Raw genomic sequence first — 18,155 nt, 5'->3', positions numbered from 1 at the left:
GGAGAAATGGGAGATTCCAAACCTAAGGCAGGTAAAATATTAAGTGCCCACATGAATGGAGGAGAAGGCAGGAAGGGAGAGAAAGAGGCAGGATGGAAAGAAGGCATCAAAAAGAAAATGCTCTTCTACAGAGGAGGATGCGAGCTTCAGTGAAGAAGGGAGGGAATCGAATCAGAAAGCTGTCATTTGGCAGCCTTGATGTGTCAGTGGCTTGGCCAGGACCATCGACTGAGGCTCAAACTATCTGGGGGACCAGGACATTATCCTCGAAGTCTCACCCCATAGATTACTTAATAATTACTAAGCAGAGGACGTATCTTTACAATAAATCTAGCAGATGCCACCTTAGCTGAGTGATTGATTTTTTTAGCCTCATCAAGAATGGTTCATGGTTCAAAGGTGGGCCTCCTGCCTCAAAGCACTGGAAGGAACACGGTAAAAAAAAAGGTAGCATTCTTGCCAAAACTGTTTAACCCAAATCTAGTTGTGAAGAAACGATCAAACAAATCCATATCTGGATTTGGGAACTGGGGAACATTTTATAAAACAACTGGCTTGGGCCTTTTAGAAAGGTCAATGTTCCAAAAGTAAAAAAAAAAAAAAAAAAAAGGCACGAGATTAAAAGGAGTAGACTTTCAAGGAGACTAAGTATATGACAGGATTTATAGTGCATGCTACCTGACTGGGTCCCTTGATCCCCCCATCCCCAAAAATAATTGACACTAAGGACATTCTGGGGACAATCAGGGAAATTTGAATATGGGCCATCTTTTGGGTAATATTATCACATCACTTAAATTTTTAGGTGTGACAATTATATTATGGTGATATAAGAGGATATAATTGTTCTTTGGGGATTCATGCTGACATATGTAATAGTGAAGTGTCATTATGTCTGCAAACTATTGTCAAGGGCTTCAACAAAAAATGAATGTGGGGAGGGAGGGGGCGGGCAGGGGAAAGAGAGGGAGGGGAAAACCAACATGGCAAAACGTTGACAACCGGCATCCCTCTGTAAAGGGTAGACGATGATCATTGCACCTTCTTTTCATTTTTGCAGGCTTGAAAATTTTCCAAAAAATTTGGAAGAAAATTTGGAGGAAAGGTAGAAACATAAGTGGAGCAGCAAAAACACTGCATCAAAAAATAATGTCTGTGATTGGAATACAGCCCATTTAATATAATTTTTAAAGATCCATGAATTCATAATGCCACTTGCATAAAAGGGAGAGACTGAGAAAGAGAGAACCCCCAAACCAAACAAAAATAAAGATTCCTGGAGGTTCTCCTAGATTCCAGGCCATATGCTGGGCTCTGGGGTTCCATCTGCTGACAAGAGAGGCCCCCTCCCTGCCCCCCAGCTGCCCCTGACAGAGGGGACTGACAGCTACCAGGCAAGCTCAACCCTGAACAGAAAGCTGAACCTTCGATGACAATGCAGGGTGGGGAGAAACAGGTGCTACGGATGTGTCTACTGGAGGCTGTGATCTGGCTGGAAAGGCTTCCCAGAGCAGTGGTGATCAACCTGCAAATTGAGGACAGATCCCTTTTTGCTAGTGGGGGCTGCAGGGGTGGGCCAGAGCTGCTTGGCTGTGCGCATCCTCACAATTCTAGCAACAGACCTGGAGTTTCAGAAGACACCCAGGATGAGAAGGGTGGGGGGGCATTCCCAGTATACACAAAGCCAACTCGCCATCTCAGAAAAAAACAGGATAGGGCTATATGGCAGCCGTGTGGGAACCCGGGGGAAATCTGAGAAAACCACACTCGTGTTGGCATCTGGGCATAACGTCTAAATAATCATCTAACCCAGGATTGTTTGTCTGAGGTTGAGCACTTCCCACTTTCTAAGGCTCATTCTCCACATCATGGCAAAAAATAAATTATTTAATTTTCTTGGTAAACAGATCCAAAGCAAATGTCTTCTGTATAATTCAGCACTAAAGTAGGCCAGGTTCTATTAAAAAAAAAAAAAAAAGCAACCCATTCATTATAAAACCACCCAGAGTAGAACTCTAAGTACTATATGCTTGAAATACTTAGCATAGTTATGGATTTTCATCAACAACCAGTCATCTAGTTTTTGAGTTCCAAGGAACCATTTATTTTTTTATACACAGCAAGTTACTGGATGAGGAATAGGTTTAAAAGTGGATGAGGAATAGGTTTAAAAGTGGTATGTATATATGTGTGCACACACATGCATGCGTGTGTGTGCACATGTGCACGTGTGTGTGTGTGTGCACGCGCGTGAGAGCGAGAGAGACAGAGACAGAGAGAGACAGAAAGATGAAGGACTTACAAGGAGAGGAAGAACACAGGTCTGCACTGAGGGGCTCCAGCCAGCCTGGGTGGTCGTTTGGTGCCAGGCAGGAGGCTCCTCACCGAGGTAGGCTGAGGAGGGACTCTGGGCACAGAGAGGGAGCCTGCATGGCCTCCTCTGGAGATCCCACACCCACACCCTGAGGTCTGTTCACAACAGGAAGCAGGGCAAGTCTCTTCAATCTTTGCGTCTTATTTTCCTCATTCTATTTTTTAAAAAAGATTTTATTCATTTACTTGAGAGAGAGAGAGAGAGCAAACAAGCATGGGAGAGGGACAGAGGGAGAGGGAGAAGCAGACACCCTGCTAAGCAGGGAGCCCCAGGCGGGGCTCCATCCCAGGACCCCGGGATCATGAACTGATCATGAAGGCAGATGCCTAACCGACTGAGCCACCCAGGCATCCCCTTCCTCATTGTAAAAACAGCCTAAGTAGGAAGACACTTGCTCTTCCTTCCCCACAGCGTTGTCTGAGGGTTAAACAGGAGTGAGTGAGAGGTAGGAGACCCTGTAGTTGGCAGCACAGACTCTGGAGCCACTTAGTCCTGGCAATTTCTCAGCAAGACACTCAATCTTTCTGTGCCTTGGCGTCCTCACCTATGAATGAAATGAGAATAATGGCATCCAGCTCATCGGGTTGCTGTGAGGAATGAGTGAACTAATCTATGCACAGGGTTAAAACCCTGCCTGGCCCAGGAGTATTACAAATTGGTTTTGTAATAGGCCATCCAGATGTGTCCACTGTTGATTTATGAGTACCTACTCGGTGCCAGGTCTTGTGCAAGATCCTTGAGGTACAGCCACGGCTCAGATGGGCAAGGACCGTCCTGAGCGAGTTCCCTTTGGGTAACATTGAAACCTCATCAGAAAATTGTAAGATACTGAAGAAAGGGCAAGATGAAATGAGTGAAGAAAATACAAAGCTGAGGAGCAAGATTGGGGAAGACTAGGGAGGCTTCCTGGAGGAGGTAACATTTGAATTAAATATCAGAAAATACAGAGGACTCAGCCAGGAGAGAAGGGAAATCAGAGAGACACCTAACAGTGGGAACAGCATGAACAAAGGCCCCGGAGCTATGGAAAGCAGGCTCTATCCCCAAGTACAAGGGGGAATGGGCCAGAGGGGGACCTACTAGAGATGCTGGCCCTGCAGCTCTGCCTCTGCTTATGGTGTGGCCCGACACAGGCTGCTTGAGCTCTCTGGCTCACTTCCTTCACCTGGAGAATGAGATCTCTACCTAGAGCTCATCTGTATGTCTAAATGGTAAGTGACTTAGGAATGGAGGGGGAACCTGGCCTAATCCAGGAGCCCCTCAGAGAAGGGAATCACATCAGGGTACAAGAGGGAAGATGACAGGCTTAAGGCAGGTGCTGATGGCTTTGAGCTACAAGGTTACAGGGAATAATGACACGTCATCATCAGCTGGCCCAACTGTCTCCCTTACAGTAGGAGGCCCAGAGACGGGCAAGGGATGTGCAGAGGCCACACAGCTCATCTGAGAGAGCTGATCCCAGATCCCAGGGTCGCACTGCTTCCTGGATGATAGACCAGAAGGCCACCTTGGTCCTCGAGTGGGAGGAAGGAGTGCAAGGTAGTGCAGGGAACCTTGAGTGTCTCGTCTCATCCCATAACCAGCCCAGGGTTTCCCATGCCACTGCCATGTCACAGACAAGGAGCTGAGACTGGGAGAGGCTAAGTGACCTCCCCAGGGCTGCCAATTAGTAAGTACCAGAGCCTGGATGTGAGCCCCAGCCCATGTGACTCCAAACCCAAGAGACTGTCATTATTACAAGCTGACCAAGCATATTAGCCCCTCTGGGCCTCTGGCCATAAGACTACCTCATCAAACAGGATAAACATAGGGCAGTGGGTGCCATGTTATGACATGAACGCCATGCTTTTGTTCCAGAGCACCTGCCCAACAGCCACCAAGCCCCCCAGGGCCCACCTCTCATAAGCATCAGCACAGTCCTAGAAGGAAAGCAGAATGTCCACGGATGAGGGTGCTCAGGCTCCAGAGAGGAGAAATGGTTAGTGTAAGGCCACCCAGCTGGGAGATGGCAGGGCCAGGATGGGAAGCCAGGTCTCCACACGCTGATCCAGTGCCCTTTCCATTGCTCCTTATTGGGAGCCACAGGTCCCCTCCATATGCTCTCGGCCACCATGGGGTCAAGGGCCTTGCTGGCTCAAAGGACTTCCAGGCTGGTGTGTCAGACCAAGGCTCAAGTAGGACATGCTCTGTCTGCACCACAGTTTGACAAGAGTCCTTGAGGTCCATGATCCCGACTACAGGCATGTCCAAAGGTGGCAAAACACCTACTGCACCTGCATTTTCCCCCTGACATCCTGCAAGTAGATTCAGGGGCTGAATTATAGCTATTTCCTTCATGTCTCCTCCAGAGTCTGAATACCTACCCTCAAATCCTTCCCCCTCGGATGACATCCCTGCCTTCAGAGAACTCAGGCACCTTAAATCAGCAAGAATCTTCTAGGATCTTGTCAAAATTCAGATTCAAGGTCAGTAGATCTGGGACGGGGCCTGGGAGTGTGTACTTCTGACATGGTGCTGCTGCAGGTCTGTGGACCATAAAGCTTTACAGAATCTCTAGGCCATTTCCCCCAGTCCCTTGATGGTAAGAACTATCCAAGCCAGCTTCCCAGGTGTCCTCCCTACGATGTGATCATTGGACTGGACGTGGGAATTTGATCCTTAATTAGTAAGCCAGTGCCCACGCCCACTCCGCTCCCCCACCGAGTCCTATCGCCAGATACACGTGGGCAACAGTGTGGAGTCCCATCCCCTCGTCTGGTCCCCGAAGCCTCTCTTAGCATGCCCACCATGTGCAGCCCAGTCTCCATCCAAGGGTTGGCTCATCACCCTCCGGCAGGGCTCTCACCCACTGTATGTCAGAATCATGGGAAGCACTAATGACATGCCCAGAGGTCCAGGCTCTAGAAGTAGCGCAGAGCCTGGCCAGGCTGACCAACTCACCCCCATGGGCCTGAGACTCTCCTGCTCCATGTTTCCCATCCACATTATTTCCACCTTCACCCCTTGAGGTTGCTATTACACCATTTTACAGGTCTGTCTTCCTGGAGGGAATTACTTCCCTGGTTCCCTCTCCAGGTCTTTCCAGTCTCAACTTGTAATTCCCAACTCAACTCAATGTAATCTGCAGTTGTGCTGCTTACTAGCAGCATCAGCTGTACCGTAAGTAGTGTGAGTGATTTATTTATTTAGAATGAATTATTTACACCCCGCATATTTCCAGAAAGGAGGTGAGGCAGAGAAGGACACATAAGCAATGCAGCCATTGCTTGCTTGGGCTTACAAGCTGGGAACTGATATTACTTTAGATACCACGGTCTTGAATTAAAAATGGGGGTCAGAACCTTGAATTGAATCTTTTACCAGATGGACAGGAAGGATACGGGTTGGGTCACTGGCAGGAATAGATTGGGAGCCGCCATGCGCTCGCTCGATAGCACCATGCCCTTCTTTACCTCTGCTTCTGTGAAAACTCAACCCAAGAGAGCATGTGTGCCTCTTATAGCTGCCTTGGGCTTATTTTGCCTCTCCTGTAGGATCTCTGTTTTAATTTCACCATTCTGAATCACCTTCATGGTCTGTAATGGTTCATTTCATCCATACAACTTTGAATCTGGAGGCAAATGGAGACATAAATCTTCAAGGAATTCCCTGGCCAGGGCCTAGCTGGTGTCTCAGATGGTGAAAGCACCAGCAACAGTAATATTACCCTTAGTGTGTTGAGGGCCTAGAGTCTGCTGAGTGCTTCCAGCCTGCTCCATGACCCTGTCCTGTCTCATGCTCTCCATAGCCCCAGAAGAGGGGCGGACTTGGCCCATTTTGCAGGTGAGTTTTGCAGGGATGCTCCGGGAGGTTACTGATATGCCCAAGACGGTTCTGTCAATGAGAGACACAGGAGGGACGATGACCCAGGGCATCTGGGTTCCAGAGCTCTGTTCTAGCTACTGCACCAAACTGCTTCTCTGCCATGTCGGCCTGTCCTGGGGTGGCAGTGCTGGGCAGTGGGATACACACTGGTCTGGGAGAGCCTGGGGGAGTGTACAGTGGGCATAGCACTGCTTGAGTGAGAGATGAATAAATATCTGTGAGCATGAGTCAGTGAAGGAATAAATGAGTGAGAATGGACCCCCTCTTTACCTCCAGAGGATCAACGAGTCCTGCCTGGATCCCTGTCGAAGGCTTGTATTTCCTCCCATCTATTTGTATCCAAATCAAAAGCTAGCAACCTTTCGTCACCACATGCATGACATTCCACTCACACTCAGAACTGGACTTCCCGGAACCAGGTGCCCAGTGACACCATCAGGAAGGGCCACCCATAGCTTCTGTTTGGCCCACGGTGTGTGTCCTTAATATCATTTCTCCCTCTCTTGCACCACCTTTTTTTTTTCTTATGAATCCAGAAGGTGGAAGCATCTCATAGATTATTAATGTGCTAAATGGCCCCTCTGGAGACTAGCGCCAAGAAATGGCTCCAGCCTGGCCTGGATTCTTGGCCTCTGCTGTCTTTCTTAGAGAGCAGCCCCAGGAGCAGTTTCCAGCTGTGCTCAATCACAGAGCACCTCCTGAATGGTCTTCCATCAGGTCCACAGTCTGGCCTCCCAGTCACCACCTGCCTGGGCTGGGCAGGGGTGGGATTCCAGCCGAGTGGATTTTGAGTCACAGGGGCTGAGAAACAGGTGTGGTATGCAACCTGTCTTTTTTTTTCTCCTGAGTGTCTTGATGAAGAACACCCATCCTGCCCCTGACACCTTGGTTTCAGGGTCTTTGGTGCCAGAGTAAACCACCTTGGTTGTTGATGCAAAATGAGGTGATGTTTAAACTCTGATAGCTGTAATCAGAGATCTGCTTCTGGTGGAGGAGTCGCTGTCACTGTCCTGTAGTCTACATAGAAATGCTTTCACTGAAAAGGGAAAGCCTTCAGTGGTTCTCACAACGTCATGAAATACAAGAGCCTGGTTTTCTAGTCCCATTTTTTTTTTAAAGATTTTATTTATTTATTCATGAGAGACTCAGAGAGAGAGGCAGAGACATAGGCAGAGGGAGCAGCAGGCTCCTCTCAGGAAGCCCGATGTGGGACTTGATCCCAGGACCGGGATCACGCCCTGAGCCAAAGGCAGACACTCAACAACTGAGCCACCCAGGCGTCCCTTGCTATTCCCATTTTACATAAGAGAAAAGCCAGACTGAGAGAGAGGAACTCAGACCATATTTTGGTGGGTATTGCAGAGCACTGGAGGGCGAGCCATGGGACCCAGCTTTGCAATTACTGTGAGAACTTGGGCAAGGTCTTCTCCACCTTGGGCCTCTGCCTCTCGGTCTATGTAATGGGGAGACAGGATCTGACGCTTGCCAAAACCCTACCAGCTCTGGCTTTCTATAAATCTATCTCAAACTCCACAACCCACAGCTAAGTAAAAAATATAAAAAACAAACAAACAAACAAACCCTTTGACTTCTCAGGCAACCTACAGCTTTAATAGGATAATCACTTGAGACAATCAAGTCAGATGACTAAATTTCTGTTCCTCTGATGCAAATGGCATCGATCGACAGTTTAGAGCTATGCCTGAATTCAGTAAATAGCAAAGGGCTTGATTGAGGGGGTTTCACCGATTTGGTTTTTTAAATGTCAAAAGCAAGCATGATTTAGATTTTGCAGAAATCAAGTCCTAAATGTTCTGGGCCGTAGTTGCCAACACTTGAACAACACAAAGTCAACATTCCCCTACCTGCATGACCTGCTTCCCCCCACTCCCTGGTAGGAGCTTCTCCTCTGATTCAAGCCCCATCACACAAGCTGAGATGTTCCTGCCCGGGGGAGGTCCTGGAGGGAGCACCGGGAGCACAGCAGCGCGGGATGGGGCCCCGGGGGGAAGCTGGGACGGTGCCAGGAGAAATGCATCTACAATTTAATATCTGCTGTGCTGCCTTTTAAAGGACAGGCTCTGCGGGACACAGTTCTTGACGAAATAGTGTTTGCGTTTTCCTGCGAGCAGCCCTTTATCCCTTCAGGAATCTGACTTTATTTTCATCAGCGAGACTATTTCTGTCTGCTGGCTGAGGCAGCTATCACCTAGCTCCCAAGAAGGAAGGGGTTTTGTCCTGGTCTCTGAGGATGTCAACCCCCTCTCTCTGCAGCTCTTGTCCCTTCCCTGGGGCTCTGCCTGCATTTCTGGGTTCAGCTGCCCTGCCTCTATCCCCCACCCCAACTCGGCTCCAAATTCTCCTGCCTTTTCTCCCGCCCCATGCTTGCAGAAAGACAGCCTAGGCTGGGTGGAGGTCAGCAGAACTGGTGGAGCAAAGTAAACTGGTCAAAAGCAAACCCCCTTCAGAATGCTGAGGGGATCTGAAAAAAGTGTCAAAGGACAACATGAGGTCCAGAGACGGGAGGGGTGGGCTGAGGCTGAGCTGGAGGTCTTTTGCAGTCTCCCCTTCACTTTCCTATTTACCAAGGGACTGCAGGTGGAGAACCACTCTGGGTCCCTAGGGTCTGGCAGGCTCTGATGATCTGATGTTCCAGACCGAGGCCTAGAAGGCAGGCATCCAGCCCCCTGGATCCTGGGGGTCTGCAAGCAACCCCCCACCCCCGCCGGACCACTCAGCATGGGAGCCAGGCCGGCGCCAAGCCCGGGTACGAGGCTGAATGAGAGCAGACCCTGATCTCAGGCAGCTCCAGGCCAGGCCAGACACAGGCACAGGGCAGCATACACCGTGGCAGGGTGGGTGTGGGTGGGATGGCACAGAGAAATGGGGGAGGAAACGAGGCAGCAGACCACAGCAGAAAGCATGAGCATAGACCTGTCTGGGGCCAGGAGCATGAAGGAGCAGGAGGTGGGCAGGGGAATAGGGGGGTGACAACGGCATCCTCTGGCCGCACCTGGGACCACGGGCTTTGTCCTAGTGGCCCTGGGATATTTGCCCTGCCGTCTCCTCCATGCCTTCCCAACAGGGGAAGCATACACTGAAGTTCTGAAGACCAGGAGCACTCCTTAGAGTCCCTGGTGTCCCAGTCCTTAGAGTCCCAGTGTCTGGGAGGTGAATGTGCCTCAGAGATCACCTGCCCTCGCAAGACTCCAAGAACTAATTGCCTCTAAGTTGCCTGAGCTGTGAGCACTAAAATGGCAGCCAGGGTGACAAGTGGGTCTGCAGCCCTCGAGGCATTTGCTGAATCCTTTAACCTCAACTTGCTGAGTAGAGCCCAGGAATTTGCACTAACACAAGCACATCCTCAGCAGCCCCCGGCCCATAAGTGACTCTTACAATACAATCTGAAAGCCTGCAACCTGGTCTGTGCTTACTCTCTCTATTAGATCTCCCCAGCAGCAGGCCTGGGTGAGACTAGAACATTCGGGCAATGTCAGGCAACAGGGAACCGCCTACTTCACAGCCAGGCAGCCTGCCCCCCATGCTGGATGCCTCCTGCAATAAGGGCTTGCCTGCAGGGAGTGGGGGCTCTGCTCCCCACTAACTTCAGCCATCCCTCCCTGGTCTCCCCACCTACGTCACAGAGAACCAGCAACATCTCTCAAAGAGCCACACAGCTCTGGAGACAAAGACTCCTGTGTGTTCTCCTGTCTGAACGTGCTGTCTCCAATATCCAGGCCCCACCCCTTCCCAGATGCCCCCTGGCCTATGCCCTGATAGGCCCTGCCAGTGAGGCCCAGCTCTGAGCTCCCCAGTGGCAGCATCTGACCAGGTCGGAGAGGGAGAGAGCTTGCATGTCACAGCCTGGACTCTAAGAAGGTGCTCGCATCTAGTTGGAGGAACTGACGCTCCCAGTGGCCAAGTGACTCACATCATGACTTAAACAATATTAGCCTCTCGATGCAGCGACCATGAATCAAGAAACCCAGCGAAAGGCAAAAGTTAAATTTAACCGATTTTGGCACCAGGCTGAATTTTCACCCCTCTGTCGCGCGAATCCCTATTTTTGTAGCACCAGGAAACAGAAACAACTGATTACACATTCCAGGCCGTCTCTGTCCAGCAAGCATTGTTCCCCCAAAGGGCAGTCAGAGCTCCTTTTCAATTACACAAATTACATGCATTTTCCCATTTGCGAAACTGTGTTTGGGAGCCCAGTTTTGAATAAGTTAAGGGATTCATTGAATCCCTTGAGTGAATGTAGGACGCTCCTCCAGCCCTTCCTCCATTTCTACAAGCCAGCTCAGCCTCTTGGAGATGCGGAGGGGGTTGGGAAGTCCCCAGAGTCTGTGCTCCCTGAACGTGGAGGGAGGCTGAAGCTTCAAGGCTACTCCTTCTCGAGATCCTGATCTCTGTTGCCCCACTCCCCTTGGCCGGCTCCACAGCCTGGGAGAAGTTAACTCTACTGGGCTTATCCTGTGATTCCGTCTCTGAGGTCCCTGGAGCTCTCAAAACTGCTGGTTACCATCCAGGTTCCAGCCCCTGGGTGCCTGCTGTCAGTGTCAGCCAGAGCCTTGGACCTGGTGCAGCGTCCAACAGCAGATGCCTGGGGTGGTGCTGGACTGAGCGTGTCTGGAGCAATGCAGAATGATCCTGCTGAGATGGGGACGGAGAATCTGCATTCCCCCGAGTCCTCCACCTCCCCATGGTCATGTCCATGCAGTGATGAAACTGTTGCTGTGGAGGCTTCCAGGCTCTGCAGTCTGTGCCCTACACTTAGCTCAGTTCAGTGCTCAGTGAGGACCTACTGGGTGCCAGGCCCTGTGCTAGGCACTGGGAACTAGAGGACAAAGACAATGGGGGGGCCCTTCCCCCCAAGAAGCTTATACTCCAGTAGGAAACACCTGGATATATAATAAACCATTTCCCACAAAATGTGATGCCTTTAATGACAAAATACTAGCTGTAACAGAAGTGACATAGAACTACGTTTCCCAATCTTCTTTTTGCCTTTACTCTTCTAAGCAGCACTCATAGACATGTTTTCCTAACCATGCCCGGCTCATGAAATTTTAACAACACAGATACTATAAATCTACTTACATACTGTATGTTTTTCTGTGCCTTGCACATAAAAAGAATAGGATATTTTGCCCCCTTTCCCCAAAGATTAATTTACACCGGCTTGCAGGAGATGGCCTTCACAGAGCAGGCTTTATTTAGGAAGGAGCAATTTAATTTGCTTTGGGTCTAGGGACTGGAGGTACACAAGGAAAGGGATGAGGGAAGGCATCACAGAGGAAGAGGTACTTATCCAGGGTTTTGAAGGATGAGCAGGAGGTCCTTGAAACAGAGGAGGGACTCAGCATGAAGCCTCCTTTGCTGGGCAGCATGAGGTCTGGCCTTCTTTCCAGAACCCCTCCTTCCTATGGTAGTCAGCCTCCAAAATGGGCCCCACTGATTCTCACCTCTCACTACAGCTTGTATAAGTCCTCTTGCATGCTAAATAGGAGCTCATTTGCATGACCAATAGAATAAAGTATAAGCAACAGTATGCAACTTCCAATGCAAGGTCCTAAAAGACTCTGCTACCTCTGTCTGGGTCCCCAGGTGAGTTGCTTTGGGAGAAGTCAGTTGCCATGCCATGAGGGCACTCTGGCAGCCCTATGGAGAAACCTGCATGGTGAGGCATCAACCTGCCAGCCCTATGAGGGAGCCACCTTGGGGGCTGATTGTCCAGCCCCAGTCAAGCCCTCAGATGATGCTAGACCATGGTCTCCAAATCTTTCAGCTAGACCACAGATGTCAGAGAGCCGACATAAGCCATTCTCTGGGTCTGCATTCCTGACCCACAGAAATAATGAAGTAATGATCACTGTTGATTTAAGCCCCAATTGTAGTTTGGGCATGACTCATTATGCGGCAATAATTAGCACAATCCCCATTTCATAATCCAGTCTCCTGTCTGGTCTACTTCTCTAAGCCAGACACCTGTCTTGCTCATGCTAAGGCCAGACAGCTCTGGCTGGCAAGTCGGGAGTTCCCAACGTTATACTCACTCCTGCAGCTCCTCAGAGACTTCTGAGGGTCAAATCATTCCAAGGGAGACTATGAAAAGGTCAGGAAGCTCCCTGGATTCCCCTCTAGGAGGAGGTTCCCCAGGGAACCTGACCTGCCATGCTGAGCAAAATGTCCATCTGCACACAGGTCTTTCCATCCTCCACCTTCCTTCCTCCCTCCACCCCTCTGCTCACTCAACAGACACAGAATGAGGTCTGCATAGTGTTAAGGACAGGAATAAACAGGAGTTAAGTCAGGCCCAGGTTCCATCCTTAAGGAGTTTACAGCCCTGCTAAACATCGTCCCACATCTGCAACCCCCTAAGACAGCAACAGGCAGAGGGGCCCGAGGGGTGGGCTAAATATGCACCATGCTAGAAGTAAATGCAGGGAAGTGAGAAAAAGAATTTCTAGAGGAGCTACCTTAGAGCATACAGTAAAGACAGGCTGCATTTAAGCTGGGTCTCTAAGAATGGGTGACAGGGCATGGGGAGAAGGGGGCATTTCAGGGAGGGGGGTGGGAACAGTGAGGGCGGAAAGACCCAGAATTATGAGGAGTCGGGGTATTCAACTCAGGGAGCAGTAGGAGGCAGGGCAGGGGGTAGCAATAAAACAGGAAACACTTAGCACTTAGGATGTGCCAAGCTTGGCTCTAATCACAGTTTTATCACTGAAGCCATCCAGCAGTCCTATGAGGTCAGTCCTCTCACTCCCCTGCTTTTATAGGAGATGGGCTGGGGCTCAGAGTGTAGTGAGTAGGGAGTGTGGTGTGCTCCTCAGTATTCAGGAAGGGAAGCCCAAGCACAGAGAAAGGGACCCGACCAAGGTCTCGCGGCTGTTTGCAGGCACCACAGGGCTTGAAGCCAGGTGAGCGGTGCTGGTTGGGTTGGCACCCTAGCATGCCAAGCTGCTCTTCTGGCCTCATCTCCTGCTGTACCCACCCACATTCAGCATGGCCCACTTTGGCCATGGCGAATGACTCACTGCTCCCCAGGCCCACACACTCCCCCCACCTCCCACTTCTGAGCACCCCGTTTCCTCTGCCAGCAGTGCTCTCCTCCATGGCTCCAGCTGTCCAGCGTCCTCGCCTCCTCCACAGCCAGCTCCACATCTCTCCTCTGGGAAGCCTGCCTTGCCCCTGGGCCAAGTGGGTGGCCCTCCCTGGGACCTCATTCCTTCCTCATATCTCAGCAATGGGTAGCTCTTGCCTCCCTCTGGGCTGTGAGGTCAGGGTTCTACCCCTAGCATGTCAGGCGAGCACGGACAGATGCTCGGTCAACAGCAGTGCAGTGAAATCAGGTCCTGCCATGGTCAGGCTCCTCTGGCCTCCTCATTCTCACCCTGGCTCCCCACTGACCATGCTCCTGTCCCACTGCCCCACTTCTCTGCTTCCTGAATGAACCAAGTTCTTTCCCATGGTCCATCTGCATCTACTATTCCATCCACCCAACCAGCTCTTTCTCACCCTTCAGGTCTCCACTCAAATGTCGCCTCCTCCAAGAGGCACTCCTCACTGCCTTGGGGCAGTCACCACTGGTCCCATCACTCTGCTTATTTCTCTCCTGGCCGTTTCCTACCAAAGTCTCAGCTCAAGACTACCTGAGTTTAAATCCTTGCTCTGTTACCTATGCACTGTGGGTCCTTGAGCAAGTCACTAGGCCTCTGTGTGCCCGGGTTTTCTTATTTATAAAATAAGGATGATAACAGTGCCTATAGCACAGAGTAGCATAAGGATTGAATTAATGCAAATAAGTTCTCACAGCAGTGTCTGGTACATTGTGAGTCCGGCACATGCATCACACAAGCTCAGTATCATTACTTGTTTACTGGTTTACTGCCTGGCTGCCTCTTAGCATGTAAGCTCTGCAGGGGAAGAGGCCCTAGCTGTCCCGCCAGCACCATAGCTCCAGAGTTTACCAAAACTCCAGGAGCATAATGAGCTGCCCATTACATTTGTTGGATGGATAGATGGGTGGATGATGGAGGGATGGCTGGATGGATGAAGCAAAGATGTAAACAACCTACATGGGCCACCACTCATTCTTGGTGGTCGCATCTTTCCATGCTCTTCTCTCTTCCATCCCAAATAACAGCTAGCACTAGTGAGCTTCGTCTACATCAGACCATCCACTCACTGGCTGGATGGTGGATGGTGTATAACATTTGCCAGTGTAAAGAGTGAATACTGGCCAGGAGCCCCAACAAAGGCTTACATGAGAGAAGAGGCAGTCTTGGTGGACAGGAAATCTTCAGGTTGGGGGTAGGGGGGGTTGGCAGTAAGTAGATAAAGGCCCATCTGATTAGGGAACACTGAGAGCAGGGCTCGGAGGCCTGAAAGTGTAAGATGCCTTTGAGGAAGGGTGGGTGGTTGGGAGGGGCTGAGGCATGGAGTGAGTGGCAGGTCAAGAGAGGACACTGGACAAGCAGACTGGCTACGTTGGTGGCACCGACAGAGTCAGGCTAGGGAGTCACTGAAAGATTCCAAACACATAGTGGAGGTGGTGGGGCTACCCCACAGAGACCCACCGTGTCGGCCATACCATGAGAGGCCGAGGGTCAGGCCAGGAGTCAAGGCAGCAGCGGTGGCGGGCAATCAATCATCCAGGGGAGAGTTGAGGAGGCCTGAACAGGCAACTTAAGAGCTGTGTTGCACAAGAAAGCATTCCTGCAAAAGGCTGGTGGCCAAAGACAGTCCCCCAACCAAAGGTGACCCGGACCTTACCTGCACCAGATTCCAGCCTTGGAGGGACTCCGCGATGATGGATGTAACGGATGGACAGACTCCTCCAAACACCATCAAGTGGTTCGGCCCGTATTTTATTGCATCGTAGAAGGCTTTCAATCCTTTTGCATTATCACACTGGAGAGCAACAGACAGAAAGAATAGCCCAAATTAGAAACGGCTTTCCCCAGGGACAAGGGCCCAACGGCGGATTCACACAAACAAATTTCCTCATGGGAAACCTGCTGGGTTTCAGCTCCCCCATCGAAAGGCCTCTCTCTAAGCCAGCCCCGAGCCCACGCTACAAGCTCAGAGTGTGATGTTGGTACCCTCCATCCTGGCTCTCCTCCCACTGAGCACCCTCCCTATCCAGGATCTCTGGCTCTCCAGCTATCTCCCTGCAGGGCACATTGAGGAAAGGGCCCCCAAATGCCTCACTCTGGGGTCTCCCCCTTCTTGGGGTCATTTACATGTTAAAAGAGGACAAATCTACACCCATTAGAATGGCTACTATTAAAAAAACACAAAATGGTTAAGTGTTGGTGAGGATGTGGAGAAACCGGGATGCTGATACGTTGCTTAGGTAGGATTGTCCAATGGGCAGCTGCAGGAGGGAAAGCACTGCAGGTCCTCAAAAAGTTACAAAGGATTACTGAACAAGCCGGCATTCCACTTCTGGCTAGACAGCCGGAAGAACTGAGAGCAGGGACTCCAAGAGGTATTTGCACATCCATGTTCATAGCAGCACTATTTGCAATAGACAAAAGGGGGAAACAACCTAAATATCCATCAAGAGACGATTCCAGACATATACAAAATATGCCATATACACACAGGGGAGTATTTTTCAGCCTTAAAAAGAAAGGAAATTCTGACATGTGCTACAAAACTGATGAACCTTGATGACATTATGCTAAGTGAAATAAGCCAGACGCAAAGGACACGTAGTGTATGATTCCACTCAGAAGAGGTCTCTAGGGTAGTCAAATTCATAGAGACAGAAACAGAATGGTGGCTTCCAGGGGTTGAGGGAGAAGGGAATGGGGAGTCAATGTTTAATGGGCATAGAGTGTCACTTTGGGAAGATGGAAAGGTTCCGGAGATGGATGGTGGTGATGGTTGCACTGCCATTGGAGGTACCTAATGCCACAGCTGTGCACTTACAAATGGTTAAAAGGGTAAATTTTATGTTATGCTTATTTTACCACAATAAAAAAAAAAGGAAGAAGAGGAGGAAGAAAAGAAAAAGGAAGAGGAGGAGGAGAAGAGGAGGAGACTCTAGAGGGAAGAGTTTGCTTAGCAAACACTTGCCAAGCACAGTTGTGTTCAATCTGGGCTGGGTGCTCAGGTAACATACCAGTTGGATCCAGCCCCCTGCCCAGGTGCTCACATCCTAGAGAGGAAAACTGAGCCCTAAAGCAGATCCCGGTGACCCAGTATGGAAACGAACAAGGACAAACATCCTCAAATGTAGGGAGTTGGGACTCAGTTCCACCTCCATCTCTGTCATTCAAGTCACCCTGTCATCTCTTCCCTCCACAAAGTCCCTGGCGCCTCTCTGGGCTTTTCGCCCTCCCTGGGGCCTGGAGAAGCCTGCTTACCACCCAGCCACTGTCGGAGGGTTCTTTGTAAAACATAAACCTGTCCTTCTGACTGTCCTGCTCTCCGCACACTTCAAGCCCAACCTCCTAGCAGGATGTAATTCTCAAAAGGTTAAAAACATAATTCTCATGAAAACTGGTAGTGGGTACATGTCAACCTTTTGTTTAACTCATTAATAAAGGGATCTGCAGGATGACAAAGTGGATTCAAAAGAAAACTTGAGAGACAGGGATTTTTATAGTGAATGGAAAAATAAGAAAGGTGAAAATAAGTAAGGTTGCCAAATCAGATACAAAACTGGTTAATGTCCTAGGGGGCAATAAAAATAACCTTTGGGGACAGAAAAGAAAATCACTAAAGACTGGCACATCCTGTCAGTTTTCGAGAATTGTAAAGTGTCTGGGGCTAAATTCCCCCAGTCAGATGATTCGTAGGCAGGGCAGCTAGAAAAGACTCTGTTAGGCTAACTGGTTATAAAATAATTACTCTGTATTATTTACAAGTTTAGTACCAGGGTCTGAACCTTCCCTGTCATCATGGATACAAGAAGCCACAGGCCCAACCTGCCTCCCCATGCTGACCTGATTTCCCTCCACTCTCTCCCTGGCTCACCAACTACAGCTCACCAGCCTCCTCTCTGCTCCTTGAAACACAAAGCAATTTCCTTCCTGCCTCTGGGCCTTTGCACTTGCTGTTTTCTTTGCTGGGAACAATATTCACTTGGTTCTCGGCATGGTTCACTCCTCCTCATCATCCAGGTCTCGGCATAGCTGTTACCTCCCAGAGACGTCATCGCTGTCCCCCTTATTCAAAATGTCCCCCACCCCCAGTTACTCCGTAACATGCCCCCTCATTTATTGCCCTAAGAGAGTTCCTAAAATTCTCTGAAATCATGTTGTCTATTTTTTGTTGCAAGTTGACTGACCTACCAACTAGAACATGAGCCCCCGAAAGCAGATTTTTGTCACTTTTTTGTCACTGTTTTCACAGCTGTCTTCCCAGAGCCTCAGTGAGGACCCAGCAAGAATCTATAGCATGCATGAAGGAGCCCTCGGACATTCTCCCTGTATCTGCTCCTCTTTTCCTTCTATGCCCACATCTCTCTACTTAGTTTTGTCTTCCTCTTCCTTTCTGCTCCCTCCCCCTTAAGTGGCCATAACGTGGGACGGAGTGGGTTAGTACTGGCCGCTTCCTCCTCATTTGAGAGATTCTGACCCACAGTGGTGTCAACAGGGCTGGAGGCACGAGTGTGAGGGGTGGCTGGCCTCAGAGAGCCCACTGTCCAGCGGTGAGACCTCAGAGAGGTGGCCAGTCCCATGGGGCGCAGTGATCATGCAGGGCAGGGGTGAGGCTGGGCTGTAGACACCCCAGGATGGCAGCAGAGGGCCCTGGGCAAAGCCTAAGGACCAAGCCAGGGTGTTGGATTGCAGCCTGCAGAGATTTGGGAAATAAGGCCATTTTAAAATTTAAGTATAATTTTTAAAAATGGCCACGCTTATTTATTTATTTATTTATTTAGCCAAGAAAGAAAGAG

General features: G+C 50.0%; 1 protein-coding gene across 1 annotated transcript in view; it reads right to left on the bottom strand.

Moving 5' to 3' along the window:
• Positions 1–18,155, bottom strand: part of GABBR2 (gamma-aminobutyric acid type B receptor subunit 2) — a 348,476-nt gene that overhangs the window by 223,414 nt on the left and 106,907 nt on the right. The window contains exon 2 of the mRNA XM_055301415.1: positions 15,020–15,157. Within this exon, the coding sequence (XP_055157390.1) occupies positions 15,020–15,157 (138 nt within the window). The remainder of the gene's footprint in view (positions 1–15,019; positions 15,158–18,155) is intronic.

Source organism: Nyctereutes procyonoides, unplaced genomic scaffold, assembly GCF_905146905.1.
Source record: "Nyctereutes procyonoides isolate TBG_1078 unplaced genomic scaffold, NYPRO_anot_genome, whole genome shotgun sequence".
In the NCBI taxonomy this organism is placed as follows: domain Eukaryota; kingdom Metazoa; phylum Chordata; class Mammalia; order Carnivora; family Canidae; genus Nyctereutes; species Nyctereutes procyonoides.
The sequence above is the reverse complement of the archived record's forward strand: the minus strand, read 5'-3'. Positions and strand labels throughout refer to the sequence as shown.